A 21597-nucleotide genomic window follows, 5' to 3' on the forward strand; every position below is an offset into this window, starting at 1 on the left:
ATTATAATTTCTGAATGACAAATGCTCAAAATAAATTAGAGCTTCCACAAGATACCAGCAACAAAATACTTCAATTTAACGTTTCAACAGGTGTCTTTTAATCCTTTTAAATAGACTTTTTCCACTGTAACATGACAATGACAATTCTGAAAGTAACTGTTCATAGGCCACTCTGACAGACTGCATAGATTAGCAGGCAATGTGGTTAGACATATATAGGAGTCGATATTCTGATTCAAAATGCTGGTTTATAAACACTACAGCTCGTTAGATAACTTCAGTAGCTTTTTTGTGCCAATACTTCTTACCCATACCTGGCACTGAGGCATCTTTTTTTAAAATCACTTACAGCTGAACAGAAGCAATGGCCTGAAAATAGCTGTGAAGGATTACTCAGAGGAAATACTAAGGGGGAAAAGTGCAATGGAAAATATTGCCACGCCCCTGCTTTCGAAGAGCCTGAAGTGGGGTATGAGGAAGAACAGAAATCCATGCCAGCTACAAATTACATCATTAAAGAAAGATGCTACTGATGCAGGTTGCTTGCATGGTATTTTATACAGACATATAATAGAACACAGATACTATTTGTCATGATTTAATCTACAGGGGTTTTCAGGGTGTGAGTAAAACATTTATCTTATGTGCATACACTATGCAGAAGTTGGGTTTCATGACTGATTTCAGTTAAGTAGGATTTCTGAAACCAGGCAAACTTCTTCCCCTTAAAGCCACAAAATGCTTCCCTGAAAGAGTGGGGGTTTTTTTGTCTTTTAAATAGCAACTTTACTTCTGCTAGGATGTTTCCCTGCATGTCAAATCAAATGTATATAGCAAAAATTATGGGATTAGCATCACTAGTAAGCATTTCATAGGAAACCCAATATAAAAATGTGACTTAATTTTAATCAAATGCAATTCATAAGAAGGCCATGACTTTTAGTAGTATTCTCTGTTCCCCTATTTACTTTTCATTAATGAATTAAAGACTACACACACCATGTTAACAGCCAAAACTAGAGCCTGTATTCACCATCTGTGCAGCTGAATCAGGCCACTTAATTATAATTCCTATTGGACATAATGCAAGTTTGTTGTTCTCTTTATACTAGAATACTGATGCATCCTAAAACGTTTTTAAATGAACTATTTCATATTCATTTTTAATCAAACTAGACCACTTCAAGTTCACTTTGCATGTTCATCATAATCCATTTTAAAAGGCAGTAGAAACTAAATTAATTAAATATTGTATTTGTTCACTTCACAATGAATTGTTTCATTGTTCTTTTAATTTTTTTAAGTTAGTGATATATATTGTATAATAAAGACAATATGGTTTCCCTGCAACTCAGTTTTGGAAAGTCATAAACCTAGCAGCAAAACATAAAGCAGAAAAATAAAAAGTTAGAAATATAATAATCTGAACAAAAATCTGGTTTATAAAGGTTTAACCCCTTCAATATTGCCTTTATAACTAATGCCGCAATTACTTACAGTGAAACATTTTGCAGCAAATTAAAGGCATCTAACTTGTTCAAATACATTTTTAAGTACACTATCATGTAGTTGTACATTTGTTTTGGAGCTGTGGTCCTTTATTTACTTTGCTTTTCTAAAAAAATCACAGTGAGATTCTTATCAACTGTATCATGTCCAAAACTTAACAGGGGCATTACAAGCACAACTGTTCTGCAGAAGAAAGTGAACCATGTAAGTGAAAGGCTCATTTGTTCACTTGCTGCTGAATATGTAGAAGGAACTCATAGTACGATAAGGCAGATTCTGTTCTGTCTTCTATCATGTTCTGCAGGAAGATCGGTTTCCATGGACTTTCCTCCCTTCAAAAGAAAGCAAAAGGAACTCTGAATGAGTGAAATAGAACTACATATAGTACTTTATTTTTAACTTATTAGTTACAATGTGAACTAGCAGATAAAAATGTAAAAAAGCAAGTCTATTGTATTAACATCTCAGATACCTGCAGATTTAAAGACATATGGACTGATCCAGCAGCTCTTTGCTGAAACAATGTAATGCAGGCACATAAATCTAATGCAAGCAAAGATATTCTCATTCACCATAACATCTAACAGCTCTACACCTACAATGGGACAATATGCAAAGATCTGCTGTTGCTTGAGTGTAAGGGAAGTTGTTGGTCATGTGGTTATTCCACATACACAATGAAGATGTCAGTTTTGCAAGTAATTTTACTATTTTCAGCATTTATGTATCACTGTTTAGTGCAAACCGATATAGCAAACACATTTCAAGAGGGAGCAACAGTGAACACCACATCCAACATTCCAGTAAAATCTCAAAGCTGAAGGAATAAGAGAGATTTCTTGGGAGTGTGTATCTCAAAGCCCTACACGAGGTCACCAACGTGGTGTCTGTAGGCACCATGGCACCTACCAATGCCTTGCTGAGCACCTGCCCAGTGTTTTTAGAGAGGTGGCCAAAGCCAGCAGGGCTTCTTGATTGGTCATTTAAAGTCTCATTTGCTATGCGGATTTTTAAGACTTTGCTTCAGCAGCAGCTTTCACCACTGCACAAGATCTTTACTGTGTGACTGAAGAAGTATGCAAGAAAATATTTTTAAACAGTATGTGCATGTTAAAAGGCATCCTGTTAAACAGAGCTTCTGCCTGAAATGAAGAGTTACTCTTAGAGTTATGCAAGAGCTCACTTCCTGACATTTTGTGGTTGGGTCCACCTCCTGTGGCAGCCATTTTGTTGTAGGATCTGCCACTCTGTGTCAGAATTCCAGAGGTGCCCACAGCCTCAAAAAAGTTGGGGACCCTTGCCATAAATCAAGAAAACTGAATTCCTGAAAAAGAAGGCACCCCAACCGGTAGTTTGTTACTCAGCTACTTGTCCCAGAGAGTGGTAGGTTGTACAGCCCCCCAAGGTGCATGCTTAAGTGTTCCATTAGAAACCACTATTTACCTTATTATATACAATGTGGGGAAGAATGGCCTTTGCTCCCTCAGCCAAGAGATAAAAGCCAGCACTCTAGAGGATTCAGTTGTGTCGAGTTCTGGCAGATGTGCCTGGAAAAGGGAAAAAAGCCATTTTGAACCCTTAGCAAAAAACCCCAAAAGACAGACAACTTCCATATTCAGAGGGAACAGCATTCTGTATCTTAGCTTGACATTGGCCTCCCACATCTCCAAGTACACACCAGCATTGGAGGGAGGAAGAAAGAATGGAGAGAAAATCCTTTCCCCACTGCAATTTAAGCAATGTACTGTGGCTATTCTCAAGTGAGACTGAAAGATTGTGTATCGTGTTTGAATTCAAACAGCATGCTGATCTCTCTCTCTCAAATCAATGTACTTTGGAACAGGGTATTCGTTTTGCATATTGAAGTCCCATTCACTATACTGTGGAGGAACAAGTGAATTGCCCCCTTTTTAAGGACATGCTGGCTTATTCAAGAGAAGTAGACAATCTGATTCTCTCATAATAGGAACAGATCTTTTGTCTGTGTATAAAATAGCTAAATGTACCAACTGCATAATTACAAAGTGAAGGAGAATAACCCATTCTGAAAGGAACGGTGGCCTACTTAGGTGGATGCTGAACAAATAGTTTCCAAGCATGGAGATATAAACACATGCCCTTAAAAAGGACATCTAAAGACTGCAACTGCTACAATTAGAGACGTGAGCTGCCTCTGCAAAGCTATCCTAACAAGCACTGGAGACTGCACATAGACAGCATTTTAACCTTTGTGAATTAGAACTCTACAGAAAAGCAGAAAACATGGTCTTACCATATTGTGCGGTATTGATGCATAGTTTGGTACTCCAAGGACATGGCTGATAAAGTTCTGTCCACAGTTCTTTCCAATCCATAAATACATGACCTGTCGAATCATGGATAATCACAACACATTAATCTGTGCAATACATGCTCATCCTAACCACCTTCTAGATAATAATTATGCAGCCTTAAGATGAGAATATATGTTAACAAATCATACAAACAAGTCAGCAAAATGCAACTTACAGAGCCAGCATCCATAAGGTAAGCACCATCCCTACTTATTTTCTCCACGGATAACTGGAGAATGGGTGCCTGAGGTATTGTTCTGTCATTGATGTTGAGGGCTCCCTAAAGAGAGATGGCAGATCACAGTTAGGTCTTGAAAATAAGGCAGACAGGACAGCGCATCACATATGGTGTACAACTAGGCTGGAGATTACCTGCAAGTTATTTATTAATAAGAATAGGACTTCCTATCAAGTACAAGAGAGCCGCCAATATGCAGTATGTCCCTAAAATGGACAGGGGGGAAAATCGATCCCATTTTAAGAAATGCCTATTTGCCTTGGTGAATATACCTATAATTTCCTGGGTATGTACTCCTTAGAATCGGCTGACACAAAGTCTCACATGCTGCTATAGAAGAGTTTGTTTACAAGCTACGGTGCAGAACTGCTGTTACTTTCAATGGGCGTGTACAGAAAGCGTTCCCAGTGGCCATCACTGCATCACAAATCATCTTTGCAGCTGTCCATTTCCTTCTGATGAAATTTGAGAAGCTTTCTTTTCACATTACGAAATTGTTCAAATTGTCAAAAATAGGTGAATTTCCATTATACAAACCTGCTGGTAAGTAATTTCTAGTTGTATTGTATATATTCACAACACTGTCGCTATTCATAATCTTAAAATTTACTGCAGTTTGTACAGCATCTACCTCTCAAATTTAACAGATGCAGACTGATTCCAGATTACTGCTTGTTGTAGGTTTACAAATGAAACCCGTCAGTTAAAAAAATATTCACTGTCGTTATTCATAATCTTAAAGTCTACTGCAGTCTGTACAGCATCTACCACTCAAATGTAACAGATGCAGATTGATTCCAGATTACTGCTTGTTGTAGGTTTACAAATGAAACCCGTCAGTTAAAAAAACATGAACTGAAGCAGATTATTAGTTGTAGAGATCCACACTACATGATGTGAATCAACATTACAAGACACTACTACAGCAGATGGTTGAGGAGGTTTCTGAAGCATCCTCCTATATATGAGGAGGCACAATCCAATCCCTGGTCCTATGAGGAGTCCTCCATGTAGGCAAACAGATTCTAGAGGCTGCCGCAAAATGCCATCTAAATACTAGGGAATGGCCTGTGTGTAGAGCCTCCATCAACTATGCCAAAGTAACGAAGACTCAAAATGTAACAGCAAGGAATCCCACTGGCAAGCTCTCATTGCACACAGTTTACCCTCTTACTTGGACTACCCAGGGCACCCATGTCAGGCAGGGCAGGAAGTGGGTTGAGTTAATAAAGAGAATTTTTTCTCCCTCTCCCAAAAGAACTCAAGGGCATCCAATGAAACAGATGGGCAGTAGATTCAGGATGGACAAAAGAAAATACTGCTTTACACAGAGAGCGATTAAAATGTAAAATTTGCTGCCAGAGGACATAGTGATGGCCACAGGAATAAACAGGTTTAAAAGATGGTCAGATTCATGAAGGATAGGTGTATCAGTGGCTATTAGCCATGGTGACTGAGGGGAATCTCCACATTGAGAGGCACTAAACCTCCCAATCCCAGAGCCAGGAGGCAAGATCTTGGCCTCCATGCCCTGTTGTTGGCCCTCCAGAGGAACTGGTTGGCTACTGTGAGAGACAAGATGCTGGACTTGATGGACCACTGGTTTGATACAGCAGGGCTCTTATGTTTTTACACTATTAATTCAGGCATTGATAAGTGGAGGGTGTGTGTGGAGGAAAAGGGAGTCTCCCTGTAAGGTCTTCAAAAGAGTGCAGCAGGATTCCCCTTCAATGAGACATGAAAAGCAAACTTCTTTTCAAACCCACATTAAGAAAAGGCTGGATCATGTCCTTCATGACTGTTTTTTTTGGCTGACATTTTACAGCAGCCCAACCAGTGTTCCCTCTAAGCTGAGTTAGTGTGAGCTAGCTCACAGTTTTTTAGCCTCCGGCTCACAGATTCTTCTCTTAGCTCAGGAAGGATGGCTTCAGAGCAAACTAATTTATGCAGTAGCCGAATCGCCCGCTCACAACTTTAATGCCAGTAGCTCACAAAGTAGAATATTTGCTCACAAGACTCCATAGCTTAGAGGGAACATTGAGCCCAACACATAAAACCCTTTCACCCAGTGTTTAAAGGGGCAAATTAAAAGCAAACCATACCTCATCTGTGAGATTGTCAATTCTGTACAAAGTGGGATGCATCATAAGCATGAGGTACACTAAAGGTTGGTTTTTCACTTGACACATGGTAAAGATGCGATCATCTAAACGTGCGTTTGTACCAGTTTGGAATGCTTTCTGTGAAAACGTGCAGCAACAATACTGTTATTAGAAAACTCAGTGCAAAAATATCAGAAGATTAGCATCACATTTCAAGATTATGAAGTAAGGGAATAGAAGAAGATAAAAAATAGTCTCACAGGAGAGATATATAAAAAATTATGAATTTTTCCCAAGCATTCTATAAAATCTACTATAATTACTAGAAAGAAATGTATGCAGTATGTCCCTAAAATGGACAGGAAAAAAATCGATCCCATTTTAAGAACTGCCTATTTGCCTTGGTTAATATACCCATAATTTTCTGGGTATGTACTCCTTAGAAACGGCTGACACAAAGTCTCACATGCTGCTATAGAAGAGTTTGTTTACAAGCTACGGTGCAGAACTGCTGTTACTTTCAATGGGCGTGTACAGAAAGCGTTCCCAGTGGCCATCACTGCATCACAAATCATCTTTGCAGCTGTCCATTTCCTTCTGATGAAATTTGAGAAGCTTTCTTTTCACATTACGAAATTGTTCAAATTGTCAAAAATAGGTGAATTTCCATTATACAAACCTGCTGGTAAGTAATTTCTAGTTGTATATATTCACTGTCGTTATTCATAATCATAAAGTCTACTGCAGTCTATACAGCATCTACCATGCTCCCTTAGTCTATCAGACCTCTTCAGCAACACCACCTGACAGAAGGGTGATAAGTTTAACATGATCACAAGTTTCCAAACTATCTTTTATCCACCCAATAAGATTTGGCTACAGAATCTGTGTTAAAACTTAAGCAAGTGTTTCTTTGGTTCTTACCTGTTTTAAGAGTGCCAGTATGTACAGTGGGAAGAGACGTAATGAGCAGGGAGCCATGAGGCCAGGCTGTTGAATAGTTAGGACAGAGGATCGGTATGCAGAAAGAGAATCTATTACAGCATTCACGAGTGCATCTCGAGCATCACTCAAACTAGCAGAAACTGACCGGTCAACAGCTGAAAAGGAATGGTATGTAGTGAGCTTGACTATCAAGGCAAGGTGTTTCTAAGACAAGTCACTTCTACAGTTGCTTAATCATAAGAACACACAGTAGTCTGACAAACACTGATTTCTGCCATAGTGTTCTGCATTCTATGCCATTCTCAACCAAGTTTTTCTGACAGCATTTGGCCTCAATCATACAGTTACTTCAAGAAGTAAAAGAAAAATTGTTTAAACAATTTAGACATTTTGGCTTGGATCCTAACCTCCCTTTCCACTCATGCCAGGTACTTGTGCTCATGGAAGAGGGGAAGGTCAATTTTTGCAGCCCTGCACTTTTAAAATTTTATTTCAACAACAAAAAAGGAAAAATAACAAGTAGGGGGGATTTAAAATTGAGCGATCAAAAAAGGGGGGAAACATATGTACATAAAAGAAAAGGGGGAATATATATCTATAAATATATAAAAGAAACAGAAATACAGCAGATCTACATATGTTTCTATAAAACATTCTCAAATATCTAAAAATAAGTCCACACACAATTGTTGCTATATGACATGTAGTCAAATATTAATAGAGTTGTAAGGTCTTCACTGATTTACAGGAGGTGGGCATTTATCTCTACAATGTTGTAATATAAATCTTTTAGCTGTAGTAAGGGCATGGAGGATCAATTTTCATTGACCATCACTTAGGCTCCAAGAGACAGGCAGACGGTTTAAAAGCACATAAGCATCCTCAAAAATCAGTGAATATTCTAATACAGAATTGATATGAACAATAACTTCCTCCCAGAAAAATCAAATGACTGGACACACCCAATGCCAATTAGAGACTTTACTCAATCCTTTACTAAAGAGTCGGTGAGTCCAATACATCCTAGCAGAACAAAAGGGAAAAAATGCCAGGTGATAGATGACTGATTTATTATCATACAAAGTCCCTACATGTTTTGCTGTGCAGGCTTCATCAGGGGAATCAGAGAATTCACCTAGTGCTGGACCTGTCCACAGCATATTCACCTAGTGCTGGACTTGCCCACAGTAAATGACTGTGGATGGGTCTAGCACTAGGTGAATTCTCTGATCCCCCTGATGAAGCCTGCACAGCAAAACACATAGGGGCTTTGTATGATAATAAACCAGTCACCTATCACTTGGTATTTCCCCCTTTTTCTTCTGTTGGCACATTGCTGGGTGTAGCCCAGTTTTTCTTCATCCAATACATACTAAACATAACTTTTTGCTGAATAAGTACTAACTTAAGGCCATGCCCCACTGCATTGGCAAAACACTGCGATCTAGCTCCTTATTCTGTTAATTCTTGAAACTCTACATATCATATTTATTAATCAACATCAAATATCTATAAATAAATATTGTAGGTTTTGTTTTCTGCATTGATTTCAATTAGAGTTTCCAGGAGCAAAGAAGACTCTGAGAAACTTAATGTTGCAGGGCCATATTTAGATACCGACATATGTTCCTGAGGGTCCACTTACCATTGTGGCACAATTTCTGGAGTTACAGAAGACTACAGAAGACAGGAGAGGAGGGAAGCTGCCATTTACGCAGTGCAGCTTTGCTCATGCTGCACACAACTGAAGACTTTACGTACAAGTATCTCACATTCAAACAAGCAAATAAGTAACCACTTACCCATATTGGCTAAAAGTCCAGTAATAGCTTGTACATCAGCACCCATATAAACATCACTCAACTGGTTAACAACTGGTAAACACAGTGTGTGGACACGAATCCTTCTTTCACCTGTACAGAGAACAGAATGTGATCCATGGTCTCCAATCAGTATTTAACAAACCTGTTCAAGCTCTGCTTCAGAAAATACCAAAACAGTAACATAAAATGATAAATCCTAGTTTTTCTTTGTAATAGTAATTCATTTTGGATATTAAATAGTATATGCTTAGTTGCCCATATTCTGCTTGACACAATTGTCCATGAGCTGCTACCCGCTCTTCAAATGTTAGAGAACAAAGTTCTAAGCTAGTGCTAGCGAACTAATCTGTGAGTAAATGACTCATACCCAGCTAATTTTATCTGAAGATCTGGAAAAAGCATGACCTCTTGAATTATCAGTGGCATTTGATGCCATGACAGTCTTACCTTTACTAGATGTATAAAGGAGGGCAGACTGAAAACAGACCACTTGCATGTCTGTCAGACTCTCTTCTACTGACATTTGTACAGCATATCCTGCATCAGGGTTCACATTGGGTAATGACAACAAGTCCGTTGACCGCACAAAAAAGTTGCCATGAAAGGTATGAATGGAAAGACCTAAGATGAAAAGGAGCATTGATTTAGGAAATCTGTTTTAACACTATGAACTGATGGATTATTTGCACTATCCTCTGAACTGTATTCACATCATGATGCTGAGGAATACTTTGATACAGGAGTTTTAAATGTTATTTTGGCCAAATAAAGTCACAAAGAAGCTTGATTCTTCCATAGAAGATACCCTGTGTGCTGCCACAGTACACCAACTTGTGGTGTGTATCCTCTATTCATTATTAGTATATTCCATGCGCATGCTGGGACTTCTCAGGACCCTTCGTTAGTATCACTGCCCCTGCACAAGGGGAAATCAGCAACCTCCCTTTGTACATGCAGAAGCACTTTTTTACATGCAAGGGACTCCACTGGACCTCAGCTAATATCTCCTGAACATGACACAACTATGGTGATCATATGTGACATAAGGAAAACTTGCACAAGTATGCAGACACCAGCACTGTCACTACTGATGAGTATTTCAGTCCTGAAAGGTGGTTTTGGCAGCAACGGAAGGGAATACAGATCAATCTTCTAACAGTAATGGACAAAGAAGCAGCTCCACTGTATTAACATATCTCATCAAAGATTTAATACCCTGGTAAAGTTCTCATTTTTATGGAAGTGTATCACATATTAAGCCTTCCATTGGGCAAAGAGCAGAATCTTTGAAGGCTGATACCTAAGCTTGACAAACCGTGCCAGCATATCCTGGATAAGTCCACTAACAACATCAAGAGACTGGCTTTTCTGAAACAGTCACCATATATCACACCACGTGCCAAGGTTTCTTACTACTTGAGAAAGCAAGCTCATCATTCAGCTGTCATCAGATAATGAACATGTATGCATGTGTCAGCATTGTTAATTTCCAAATTTCTAATATAAAAATTCTAAGTTTTAAATGTTTAGATGTATACTTTTGCCAAATTACTCATTTAGGCACTTATGGGAAAGTCCTACTTTTAACATTGGCAAATTAAATTCTCTCAAACCTTTGGTACATCTTATCCTCATAACAGCCTCAAAGCCGATCTTCCTAGTCAAGTATCGCTTAAGCTCCTTCTGTAATTTCTCGACCAGAGGAGGATTCTGTTGGTGATGGTAAGATTGGTAGTAATAGACACTACCAGCTGAATACCTTGATATACACCCTAGAAAAGAAAAAAGTGCAAATAGTTGTTTACTTACTAGCTGATCAGATCCATTTAATAAGTGTAGACAAGTTTAAGAATTTGTCAGTAGGAACAAGAAAAATACTACCAATGAGCACAGCAGCTAAAATGTGCAAATAATTTTCCTGCATATGTGTTCACACAGTTGATGAATATAAGATGGCACCACACCAGGTAGGACTAAACTAAGATTTAACAGACTCAGTCAGTCAATCAAGAGTGCATTGTCAACTTAAACAGGTTAATATTTTATTCTAGGCAGGTTACACTGTGCAAAATAGGGCTTCCCTGAGACATAGATCCAGGTACAAATTGAAAAAGCAAAGACAAATTGAGAAAGCAGACATTACCAATGGAAAGAAAATGGTTCATTAACTTGGCATTTATCATTCCAATTTTCCAGGATCATATTTCCTAATTGTCTTTCTATGCTCTTACAAAACAGTTGTGATAAAAATTACTATACCTACTAGTAAAGTGGGTGGATGATACCAACAATAAAAGCAGCAAAAGTGATTATCTACAGACAGTGTGGGTTTCTACACACTGGTATGCAGAAAGCTATGTCATCGTGAACTAACCAGAAACAAAAGACACAGACTGCTGAGAGCAGTTAAGAACCCATGGGGGTGGGGGGAGACCCATAAGAGTTTATAGAAACCCAGGTATGGGAATTTATAGAGTTCATTTTCTCTCTGCAAATTCTTCAGAGGCCCCTAGACTGTAATCCATATTTTTAAAATAAACAGGATTCCACCTTCCCCCACTAAGTTAGTAGCTATAATCCATTTAGTTACTATTAGGAAACTTAATGATCTTTTCTTTAAAGTCTTAAAAAAGCAATTATCACAACTGATTATTATGAAGATTAAATAATGACGTATCTTTTAAAGCAAAAATCTGAGAAGACACTTCTTCCTTGAAAATTATGAGAGTTTCCTTATATAAAGCCATGGAGACAGTCCAGTTCTCCACTGCTTCTATCCCACTCTGCTCAATGTTCAGAATATGCCCCTCCCCTACAAAAAATATTCAGAGCTGTTTTGTGCATTACTCTGTGCACAGGGCACATCTGTATTGTGGCTTATGCCTGGAAACCTTTAAATGTTTTTCTTTTGTGGGATGGGAATATTTTAGGATGAGGCAATCTATACAACACTAAATCTATTACTAGGTTATTACCAGTTTATTTGTTACTTATCAACCAAGTAGGCTCATTTCCTTTTCTTTTTTGCGCTGTTCCATTAATACATCCTATCGGAGCTGAACTTATGTATAAGATAAGTAAGCTACTGTTTAGTAAAGGTAATGGTTTCCCTTGCTCGAAAGCTAGTCGAATCCAACTCTAGGGGGCGGTGCTCATCTCCATTTCCAAGCCAAAGAGCCAGCGCTGTCTGAAGACATTTCCGTGGTCATGTGGCCGGCATGACTAAACACCAAAGCTACTATTTAGGACCTCATATTATGAGGGGCCTCTAAATACAAAAAGATTATTAAAATTTACAATTTTTTGGTTAATGCTACGGGGCCTCCTAAATTTAACCTAGTTTACGGTCTCAGCATTTCTCAGACTGGCCTTGCAGCCTGTGATCCACCTCACTATATGTTTGGGCTTTCAGAATAGCTCCATTCTTACAGAGCGTACATAACCTTGTGAGCACCACTGTGTCAGGCATTCTTAATCCAGTCCCTCTGCATTCCTATTTCAAACATAGTTTTTGATATATCCTCAAACTAATTGAGCGGGTTTCTTTCTTTTTCATGTGCTGATCAGGATATTGGCAGCTTCCTTCAAAATACCTGAAATATTCCTGGCAGCTCTGTTGATTGGTGGCATCAAAGAGCCTATGAAGAGACTTCCCAGCAATAATAGCAGGAAGTACAAACTAGGAAATGTATTTTATGCTCAGAGAGGATTCTCAGAAATTGTATGAGTATTTGTAACATTATCCCAATTGTAGCTTCTCATACTCAGATTATTATTGAATCTTCATCTTTGTTATTTAAAGCTTAAATAATATGACAGAGAACCATGACAGAGAACCAATGGTTATGAGGCAGTATATAAATGACTTATTTCAGTCTTTAATCCCACCTTTTTAAAATGAGACATCCAAAAATACAGACATCAGAATGCCTTACCTAATGAAGCCAAATCAGAGTACTGCCCGCTAAGAAGAAACAAGTCAACTGCAACTTGCTGTCCCGAGCAATCCAAGGCCAGCTTTTTATAGAAGTCAGTAGATGGCGTAAGATGTATATCCTGTTAATAAAGCAGCCAGAAATAAGATTCCAAACCACCTACCCCAAACACCAGCTTATAGATATTAGTGGTTGTAACTTTGATTTATGTAACAGTAAGGTTTGTAATATTTTTCTCAAGCCATTTTAGGAAGTCCATACTGACTCCCTTTTACAATTTGTCAAGTGATTCAGTTGTACTTTAAGAATTATTTAGAATCAGGACACCCATTTAGAGACTGTGCTTCTCTACCTTTGCAGATGCTTTTTGGTTAGGCTCTTCACGAGGTTTAAGTGCACCTGCTCCAACAGATGGAAGTTGTGTCTGGAAGACAGAAATTCGACCACCGGTAGGGGACATCAATTTAAAGGCAGCCTGCAGTGCTGGTCCCAGAGCACTCTGTGTTTCCAGGGAGTTGGTAAACATCTGAGGCAAGGTTCTTAATAAATCTTGAATTAGCTGAAGAAAAAAGTTTTTCAAAGCATTAGAAGTTTCAAAGAACATTCCTCCCATGCCAGAGAACACAGAATACAACCTTCCATTAGTACCAGTAGGTATATCAAAATATACATAAAATATTGATATTATATTTTAGCTGCCATTTGTAACTGTCAGTCTCTATAGGTACTTCTTATAGTTTTTCAAGATGTAGCCACAGATTCTGAAGTTCAAATTGTCCCTTTCACCTTTCCCCTATTAGCAAGTCTGCTGCCCTTCCCAAGAACTAGCACACTACACTGGTTAGAGTGACAGTCTAGGATCTGGGAGATCCAGGTTCAAAATTTCCCACTATGCTTGCTGGGTGACCTTGTGCCAGTTACAAACAGTCAGCATAATCTACCTCACAGGATTGCTGTGAGGATAAAATGGCAGAGAGGAGAATATTGTAAGCTGCTTTGGGTCCCCATTGGGGAAAACAGTGGAGTGCAAATGAAGTCAATAAATAAATACATCTGCCTCACAACTTTGCCGATTGCATCTAATAAAATTTTAACACACTTGGAAATAAATTGTAAACACTGCAGCAGCTGGGCAATGGCACCAGTAAAGTTGTTTCACAGTCTGTACCATTACATGAAGAGTACCAGCTTAATGTCAGTGTTACAGCATCTAATTAAAATCCTTTTAACTTACATGAAAGGCCCTCCCCTTTCAACGGAACGTACTATATAAAGCATGTGTACTTACAGACCAATGCTATGAACAATCATTTCAAAGAACATCCTACATAACTTAATGGGACGTATTACAAGTATGCATATATACAGCTGCTGTCTCTTCCACAACATGGCAGAAACCAAGTCCATACTTCTAGCAAGGGTACCTTATTGTAACTGGCATGGGATGGAAGAGAAGGTAGATCTTGTGGGAGTATTGGTTATTGCACTGGTGCCTATGGTCTGGCCATACTGCCTCTAGAAAGTCCTGGTTCTTAGCTGGGGAGGCTTGGACTCAGGATGGGGTACTGGAGCCTGGACGGAGAACATGATCTCACAGGGCTAAGCACTGCCTAAACTCAAGAAAGGTGCAATTCAGCAAGCTGGGGTCAGTTCTCAACCCAGTACTGTGCCAGTTCTTGCCCTCTCTTGCCATCCCCCAGTCCTCCCTCCTACAAGCGTAATGATTTGCAACGCCAAATGAAGACTTTCATAATTTGGAAACTCCAGTGATTTCTAGGTGGGAATTTTGTGCTGAACTCAGCTGAATAGCATTTTCTTTTATATTCTACAATAAAAAATACTTGCCAATCATTTAAAGCATTCATCATATTGAAATCCAGCAAATTAAAAGAGCTGATATTTCAGACAATGACCCTGCCTTTAGGTTTCTAGTTTTACTTTTCACTTTCTTCCTTTAAAACGGCAGTCAATTACAGAAGAACTACAATGTTATCTTCACAATGAACACATCTATGTACAACTTGAGCTGAAGGGGGGGATCTTGCAAGTTATACTTTCCTTATATCAAGTAAGCAAAGTGATAAAGTATGGTTTACTTATCATCATTAATTACATCTTCGTAATGCTTGGATTGCATATCACTCTTACCTCTTTGCTTTCATTTAAGTTTACTAGTAGGTTCTCAGGCATCGGTATAAACACATCTGTAAGAAAAACAAGAGTTATGAAACTTAGCAGTCTGAATACTACAGAGGTATAAATAATGCTTTTCAAAACTATTCAGATACAATATCTGCAGTGAATTCTATGCACACTAATAAGATCCAAAAAAGAAAATTTGGGGGGGGGGGTGTTAAACAGACTCTTTTCTGAAAGCAGTTTCTTAACACTTCATGGAATGCTACTCTGGAGGCTTCCATTAACATTAGGCCAGCTTTGTGAGAGGAAGAAAGAGCTGAAAAGCACCAGTGTTGTAGTCTTTGGGCTCCTGGCCACAAATCATCAAGTTCTGAATTCCACACATGGTAGGCGTATTCCAAACATATATATATTTGCTGAAGTCAGCAAGCCAAACAAGTTCTAATCTAATCTGAGATATACGACTGGCCATCTTGATATGCACCTACTGGAAGAGACTCTAGCACTTCCTACATGGACATGATCTGTGTAGAAAAGTCATCTGTTTACATCCTTGAATAGTACATTTGACTTTTTTCATGAAGAAGTTGACTTTGGTCACTGATAGATTAAACTTTTTCAACATGGGACTCTACGTAAAAAATTAAATGTTACAAGTGATTTCTACTTACCTTCAATATCTGAAACTATTAACATCTGAGGCTGAGAGAGACCCTCCTGAAGGCTATAGAAATGGATTGTGCTGTCAAAAGTTATAAAGCCTATTTTTGTTCTAGTGTTTCCTGGGAGTCTGAAAATTAAACACAGAAACTTAGCATCATGTTTAACAAGGGTCTACATTCACATACCTGCCAAACAGATACTTTCTATGCAACAGAAAATGTCTGTAGTATATTGCCCTCTGGATATAAATAATTTTTCTGCACAGTTATCAGTCCAATATTCAGATTTCTTCAGAGTCCTTCAATCCGAAAAAGCTGATGTAGCAATATATTATTGTAACAAAACAGAGATGACGCAGTACTCCATTTATAAGAAAAATATTTGACAATGGGAAAAACTATGGAATGAGAGGAAGATTTAAAAGTTTTTCATATTACATTTGATATGGCCCCTCACTTCACCAACTGCCACTGAAGGCCTGTTTTTAAGAATCATCTCCCCTGAGGCCTGGAGATCGAAGAGCCTGGTGAACCACCCAACCGCACCCAGTGATTCTGAGGCGGCCCTTTCCTCAGGACTGCATAACAGCAGTTTTAATGATATAACTGTATTTACCTGCTGTAAGTTATAACAGCATGTTTTAAAAGTGAGATAAAAATTTCTAAATAGATATGAAATTACAAAGCAGCACTAAAGCACAATGTTCTTGATTAGCATCTCCCTCCAGGATATACCCCAACAACCATTGGATGCAGCCTAAGCACAGAAAGGTACCATGGGCCTCGGCCACACGGGCAGGAAAATGCGGGGGGGGAGGCGTGGCTGTTTGCCCCGGAGCAAACTAACGTGCGACTGCGCGATCAGGCATCAGGTTGAAATCCCATCGAGCTCCCGTGGATAGGGGGGAGGTGCCGAGCACACGACGCAGCAAAGAAGCGGAGCGGCAAACGGGGTTGTGTTTTTTTAAAAAAAAAATTGAAATGTGCGCATGCTCCATTGGGTGCTTGTGCGCATCCGTGGAGACTCGGGGAAAAAAACCTTTTTGCGAGGGGACATGGGCGGGCGCCGGAACTACCACCAGAAACGCGATCAGACGCCCGCCCTTGCCCCGCGATTTCCGGAAACTAGTACCTCCGAGGTACTAGTTTTTTACCTCGCATCTTCGGCAGGAAGCCTCGGGTGCGCCACGGGAGCTCTACACTTCCCAGATGTGGCGGTGAGATCGCACCCGGAAAATCCGCCTATCTTCTGTCTCTCTAGCGTGCCTAATGCTCCGTGTGACCAGGGCCATGATGAAGCAAACTGGCATTTTCAGTACGAGGAAATCAAGTATTAGAACATTAAACTTTTCTGAGAGTCACATGAATTTGTTATCTAGTTGCCTGATCAATGCTCTCTTTCAAAGCTACCCACAGTGTTTGAAGGACACATATGGAACCTGAACGTGCATTAATTGTGTACCTTGCTAGATTTTAAAAGTTCATCAAGTAAAAGAGCTGATGATAAATTAGCTCAAACAAGCCCTGCAAAAATGTGACCATTAAAAGACACGAACAAAAAGATACATAGAACTTACAATTCTAGATTGTCCAACAAGGTCTTGCATACAGTGTTCAAGTATCCTGTTTCTATTGCATTATGAGACACATCAAATACAAAGAGGTACACAGGAGGTTGAGGTGGACGAAGCTGAAAAATAAGCAGTTATGTTTTGGTTACTTGAAGTTATTAGGCATTGTAAACGGTCTGTTTTAAATAAAAATTGCCAGCCAAAACTGTACAAGATAGACATTTACCAAGGGGGAATAGATAAATCAAAAGTGAGCACGCAAACACTACATATTTTTCTTTAGACTCCTGATATAAATGCCAGGAAGTTAGACATCTAAAACTGTCTTGAACTCATTTCTTAAATGCCCCAAATCTAAGGGAGCATTGTTTTTCAGACATCAGTGGTATCATACTGGGATGCAGAAGCATATATAGCTAAGACGGCTATGGAAGCAGGATTCAAATTTCATGGATCATTTAGCCACATTTAGCCCCTAATAATGCTACTCCGCTCCCAAATCCCAATCATGCCCAAGGTTTAAAATAGGTTTCTAGAATTCTGAGCTGAAAATGAAGGGGAAACCAACACACATGGTCATTTGTGTTTGCTTTTAAAGACCACAAGTTGGGATGGCTTAGGAGCCTTCTTTGCTTGATGAGGTGGCAGGTTTTTTACTTCATACAAAGTTAAGCAGGTTACGAACCATGCCTTGAAGATCATATTGTGACCTACAAGAGTAACTGAGCAAACATAAATATACTACAATCACATTACTGGTTCACAGTTGAAGTGTTTCTACTGGAGGAAGAGTGTCCAAGAATGTTATGCACATGCACCAGACTCCGCACAAACTACTTCTTATGGTCAGAGGACACCTCCCCCAGCAGAATTCAGCCCAATGCACATGGCTGCAGTTGAGAAGCAGAAGTGGCAGAACCTTCCTCCTGCAATCAAAACTGCTTGTTTGCATCTTGACTGCTAGAGAGTAAAATTATCTACTTTCTTCTAAAGCAATACAGCTACCAAATATATACACCTCCCAGATAAGTAAGGAAAGAGAATGACAAGTCTTTGAAGTTTGTTGCACATGCACAGCAAGTCATTTAACTTTTTGCCATATTGTTAGAAGGGTCCTTATAGGTCATGTAGCCCACACATCCCTGCTTGCTGAAAGAGATCCTGTATCGCTCACAACACAACACTCTCCAGACTCCACTTGAAAACCTCCAGCTAGGAAGAGAGACCCACTCCCCCTTAATTGGTTCCACTGTGAAAACACTCTTATTGATAGGAAGGTTCACCTAATGTTCAACCAAAATCTGCCCTCTAACCTAAACCCACTAGATCAAGTCTTTCCCTCTGGTGTAAAGAACAAATCCCTGCTCTTTTCCATGAACACATGAAGCTGCCTTCTACCGAGACAAATCATTAGTCCATCAAGACCAGTATTGTCTACTCAGATTGGCAGCACCACTCCAGGGTCTTAGATAGAGACCTTTCATATCACCTAATACCTGATCCTTTTAACTGAAGATGCCAGCAGCTGGGCCTGAGACCTTCTGCATTCCAAGCAGAGGCTCTATCACTGAGCCACTGCCCCTCACCCATGTGACACCGCTTCAGGTGTTTGAAAAGCATGATCACATCTTCCCTCTGCCTTCTCTTTCTCCAGACTAAACATTTCCAGATCCTTCAGCCTTTCCTCTGGGGACCTGTTTTCCAGACCTCCAACAATCTTTGTTGCTCTCCTCTGAGCTCATTCCAATTTGTCTGCATTTTCCTAGAGTGTAGCAACCAGAACCAGACAGAAGGGTGCAGGTATGGTCTGACCAGCACAGAGCAGACTGGAGATATCACTACTTGTGATTCAAATACTATGCTTCTATTAATGCAGCTTAAAATCATATTAGCCTTTTTTGCAGTTGCATCACACTAGTGACTGAAATTCAGCTTGTGTATTCCTAAGATCCTTTTCACATGTACTACTGTCAAGGCCAGGTGCCCCCATGATATACCTGTGTATATGATTTTACTAGATGCAGACCTTTACAGTTGTCTCTGTTGAATCTATTACTTTTAGTCCAACTTTCCAATGTATTCCTATCATTTTGAATTTTACTTCTGAGGTGTTAGCCACTCCTCCCAGTTTTATCATATTTGTTTTCATACAGTAAACCTTCAGGCAGTGTAACAAGCTGTTGTTAAATTTTGGGAAGGTTTAAGATCTGTTTCCAACATAGTGCAGAAAGCTCCTCATAAAAGGTAAAATAGCTGTTAAACGACATAGGTGTAAGTCCTTGCAGATTCCTAAGGAATTCTCTGGACTGCGGTTAGCAATTATGCTCTCATATCTTTTGGCCCCAATTCTCAAACTTTAGCATAGCAAGACAACGTAAATATAGCAAGACTGCAAAATTAGCTTTCTGAGGGAGCTGTGGGTAATGGTGCAGTGGATACCTAGTCTTTAATGGAACCTGCAGGTACATTTGCCATATTAATAATACAAAAGAACAAGCTGAAGATCTGCAAGAAGCAGGGGTACAGAAGAAGAGAATGAGAGTTGTCCTCTTCACCTAAATCATCCCCTCCATATTAATGATGGGATTCAGTGTTTTCTTTTTTGTTTGTAACCTACATTCAGCTACCATCAATAATGCATAGTTCCTGGAAGGCAATATTCCATAGCTCCTTGCTATGGTCAGATGTCATCGAGCCATGAGGGGAAGGGGATGTCTTTTTGAATTTACAAATACTTCACATACTCCAGGAATTTCTAGTATGTAAAAAGTAACAGCCATATGGAGGGTAGCCATGAAGGAGCTAGAAAAAGTCACTGGAAAAAACAATCATGCTAGGAAAAATTAAGCATAAAGATGTGTCGCTGGTGACCAAGATCAAGATTATTCATATCACAATATTCCCCATTACTACATATGTGTGCGAAAGTTGGACAATGAAGAAAGCTGACAGGAAGAGATTCCTTAGAAATGTGGTGTTGGAGGAGAGTTTTACAGATATATGGACTGCCAAAAAGACAAATAAATGGGTTATAGATCAAATGAAGCTTGAACAATTCCTAGAAGCTAAAATGATTAAACTGAGGCTATTGTACTTTGATCACATTATGAGAAGACAAGAGTCACTGGAAAAGACAATCATGCTAGGAAAAGTTGAAGGCAGCAGGAAAAGAGGAAGACCCAGCATGAGATGGATTGACTCAATCAAGGAAGCCACGGCACTCAGTCCACAAGACCTGAGCAAAGCTGTTAATGACAGGACACTAATTCATAGGGTTGCCATAAGTCAGAAGTGACTTGTCTATACTTCATACAAAAAGTGACAAATCCTAAAACTCATCCTGACCGATTCACATGCTGCAAAACAACAGTTTAGTACTGTGAGTTACCTAATCCAGCTCCTTACAGATAGTATTATAACAACAAAATCTGTTGGGGGGAAAAAACCACCTCACCATGTATTCAGAGGGAGCCATAAATTCAATTGTAGCATTTTGAACTTCAGGTCTTTTATGAGGTTCTCCATAAACTCTTGTCACAGGATTGTACATGAATTCTTCAGGAACTGTAGGAAAGAAAAACTGTAATTGCACAAGCACTCTAGAGATTATTCTAACTATAACTAGTGGGCCTAGCATTCCCTAAGGAAGCCCTAGAGAGATGTCACAAATAAGGTCATATTTAGGAGTACTGAAACCTAGGAAGTGCTGGTAACTGCTGCCATAATTATTTCCCACTGGAATCCAGTAATTAATGATATCTTTAAAGTTCAGGATTAAAACATTCTGCATAAGAGATATCAGCTGGGGCTCAAACTAAAAAAAGGGAGGGAAGTGCAGATCTTTGTCTTTAAAAGCTCAATCACGGCCACACATGTACCCCCTCCCCCAATTCAGACTGGGACTATGCAGGAAGGGCAATTTAACCCTTCCACCACTACACAGCCTGTAATGGAAGCCTACCCCCACTATTTCAAGACCTTTAAACGGAGATAATATTAGGGATGGAGATCTGTGATCAAAGCCTTGTCTAGTTTGGTCTTAGCAGATTCATCCTCATTTTGGAAAGAAAACTCACCATCATTCACTCTGTAACATAAGTTGCATTTCCATCTCCTTTGGTCAAGAAAACTGACAAAAGGATTGATATATGTCCTGCAGCTACGGCACCTCACAATTGTGCTGGAAGTTACTACAGGCAATTGCTAGGGAGAAAAAAGGAATGCATTATCTCAGGTCACACAGATGCCCACTTTCTGCTCATGCCTCTGATACGATAGTTCTCTAAAAGCAAGTGCTGCAAGTAGCTGAAGCTTGGCTTCTGTGTGCATTCACAGCAGGA

At 39.4% G+C, this 21597-nt stretch overlaps 1 protein-coding gene across 1 annotated transcript in view; it reads right to left on the minus strand.

Annotated features, from left to right (window-relative positions):
* Positions 1-1490: 1490 nt before the first annotated feature.
* The window catches only part of SEC24A (SEC24 homolog A, COPII coat complex component), a 48337-nt gene continuing 28230 nt past the window's right edge, over positions 1491-21597 (minus strand). The window contains exons 8-23 of the mRNA XM_015429649.1: positions 21334-21460; positions 20712-20821; positions 17264-17376; positions 15696-15814; positions 15034-15089; positions 13238-13444; positions 12886-13006; positions 10564-10722; positions 9398-9571; positions 8930-9040; positions 7107-7282; positions 6183-6320; positions 4018-4122; positions 3782-3874; positions 2953-3056; positions 1491-1841 (exon numbers count right to left, since the gene is read on the minus strand). Of these exons, the coding sequence (XP_015285135.1) occupies positions 1727-1841; positions 2953-3056; positions 3782-3874; positions 4018-4122; positions 6183-6320; positions 7107-7282; positions 8930-9040; positions 9398-9571; positions 10564-10722; positions 12886-13006; positions 13238-13444; positions 15034-15089; positions 15696-15814; positions 17264-17376; positions 20712-20821; positions 21334-21460 (2028 nt within the window). The 3' untranslated portion in view covers positions 1491-1726. The remainder of the gene's footprint in view (positions 1842-2952; positions 3057-3781; positions 3875-4017; positions 4123-6182; positions 6321-7106; positions 7283-8929; positions 9041-9397; positions 9572-10563; positions 10723-12885; positions 13007-13237; positions 13445-15033; positions 15090-15695; positions 15815-17263; positions 17377-20711; positions 20822-21333; positions 21461-21597) is intronic.

This window comes from Gekko japonicus, unplaced genomic scaffold, assembly GCF_001447785.1.
Source record: "Gekko japonicus isolate JY-2015 unplaced genomic scaffold, Gekko_japonicus_V1.1 scaffold615, whole genome shotgun sequence".
Classification (NCBI taxonomy): domain Eukaryota; kingdom Metazoa; phylum Chordata; class Lepidosauria; order Squamata; family Gekkonidae; genus Gekko; species Gekko japonicus.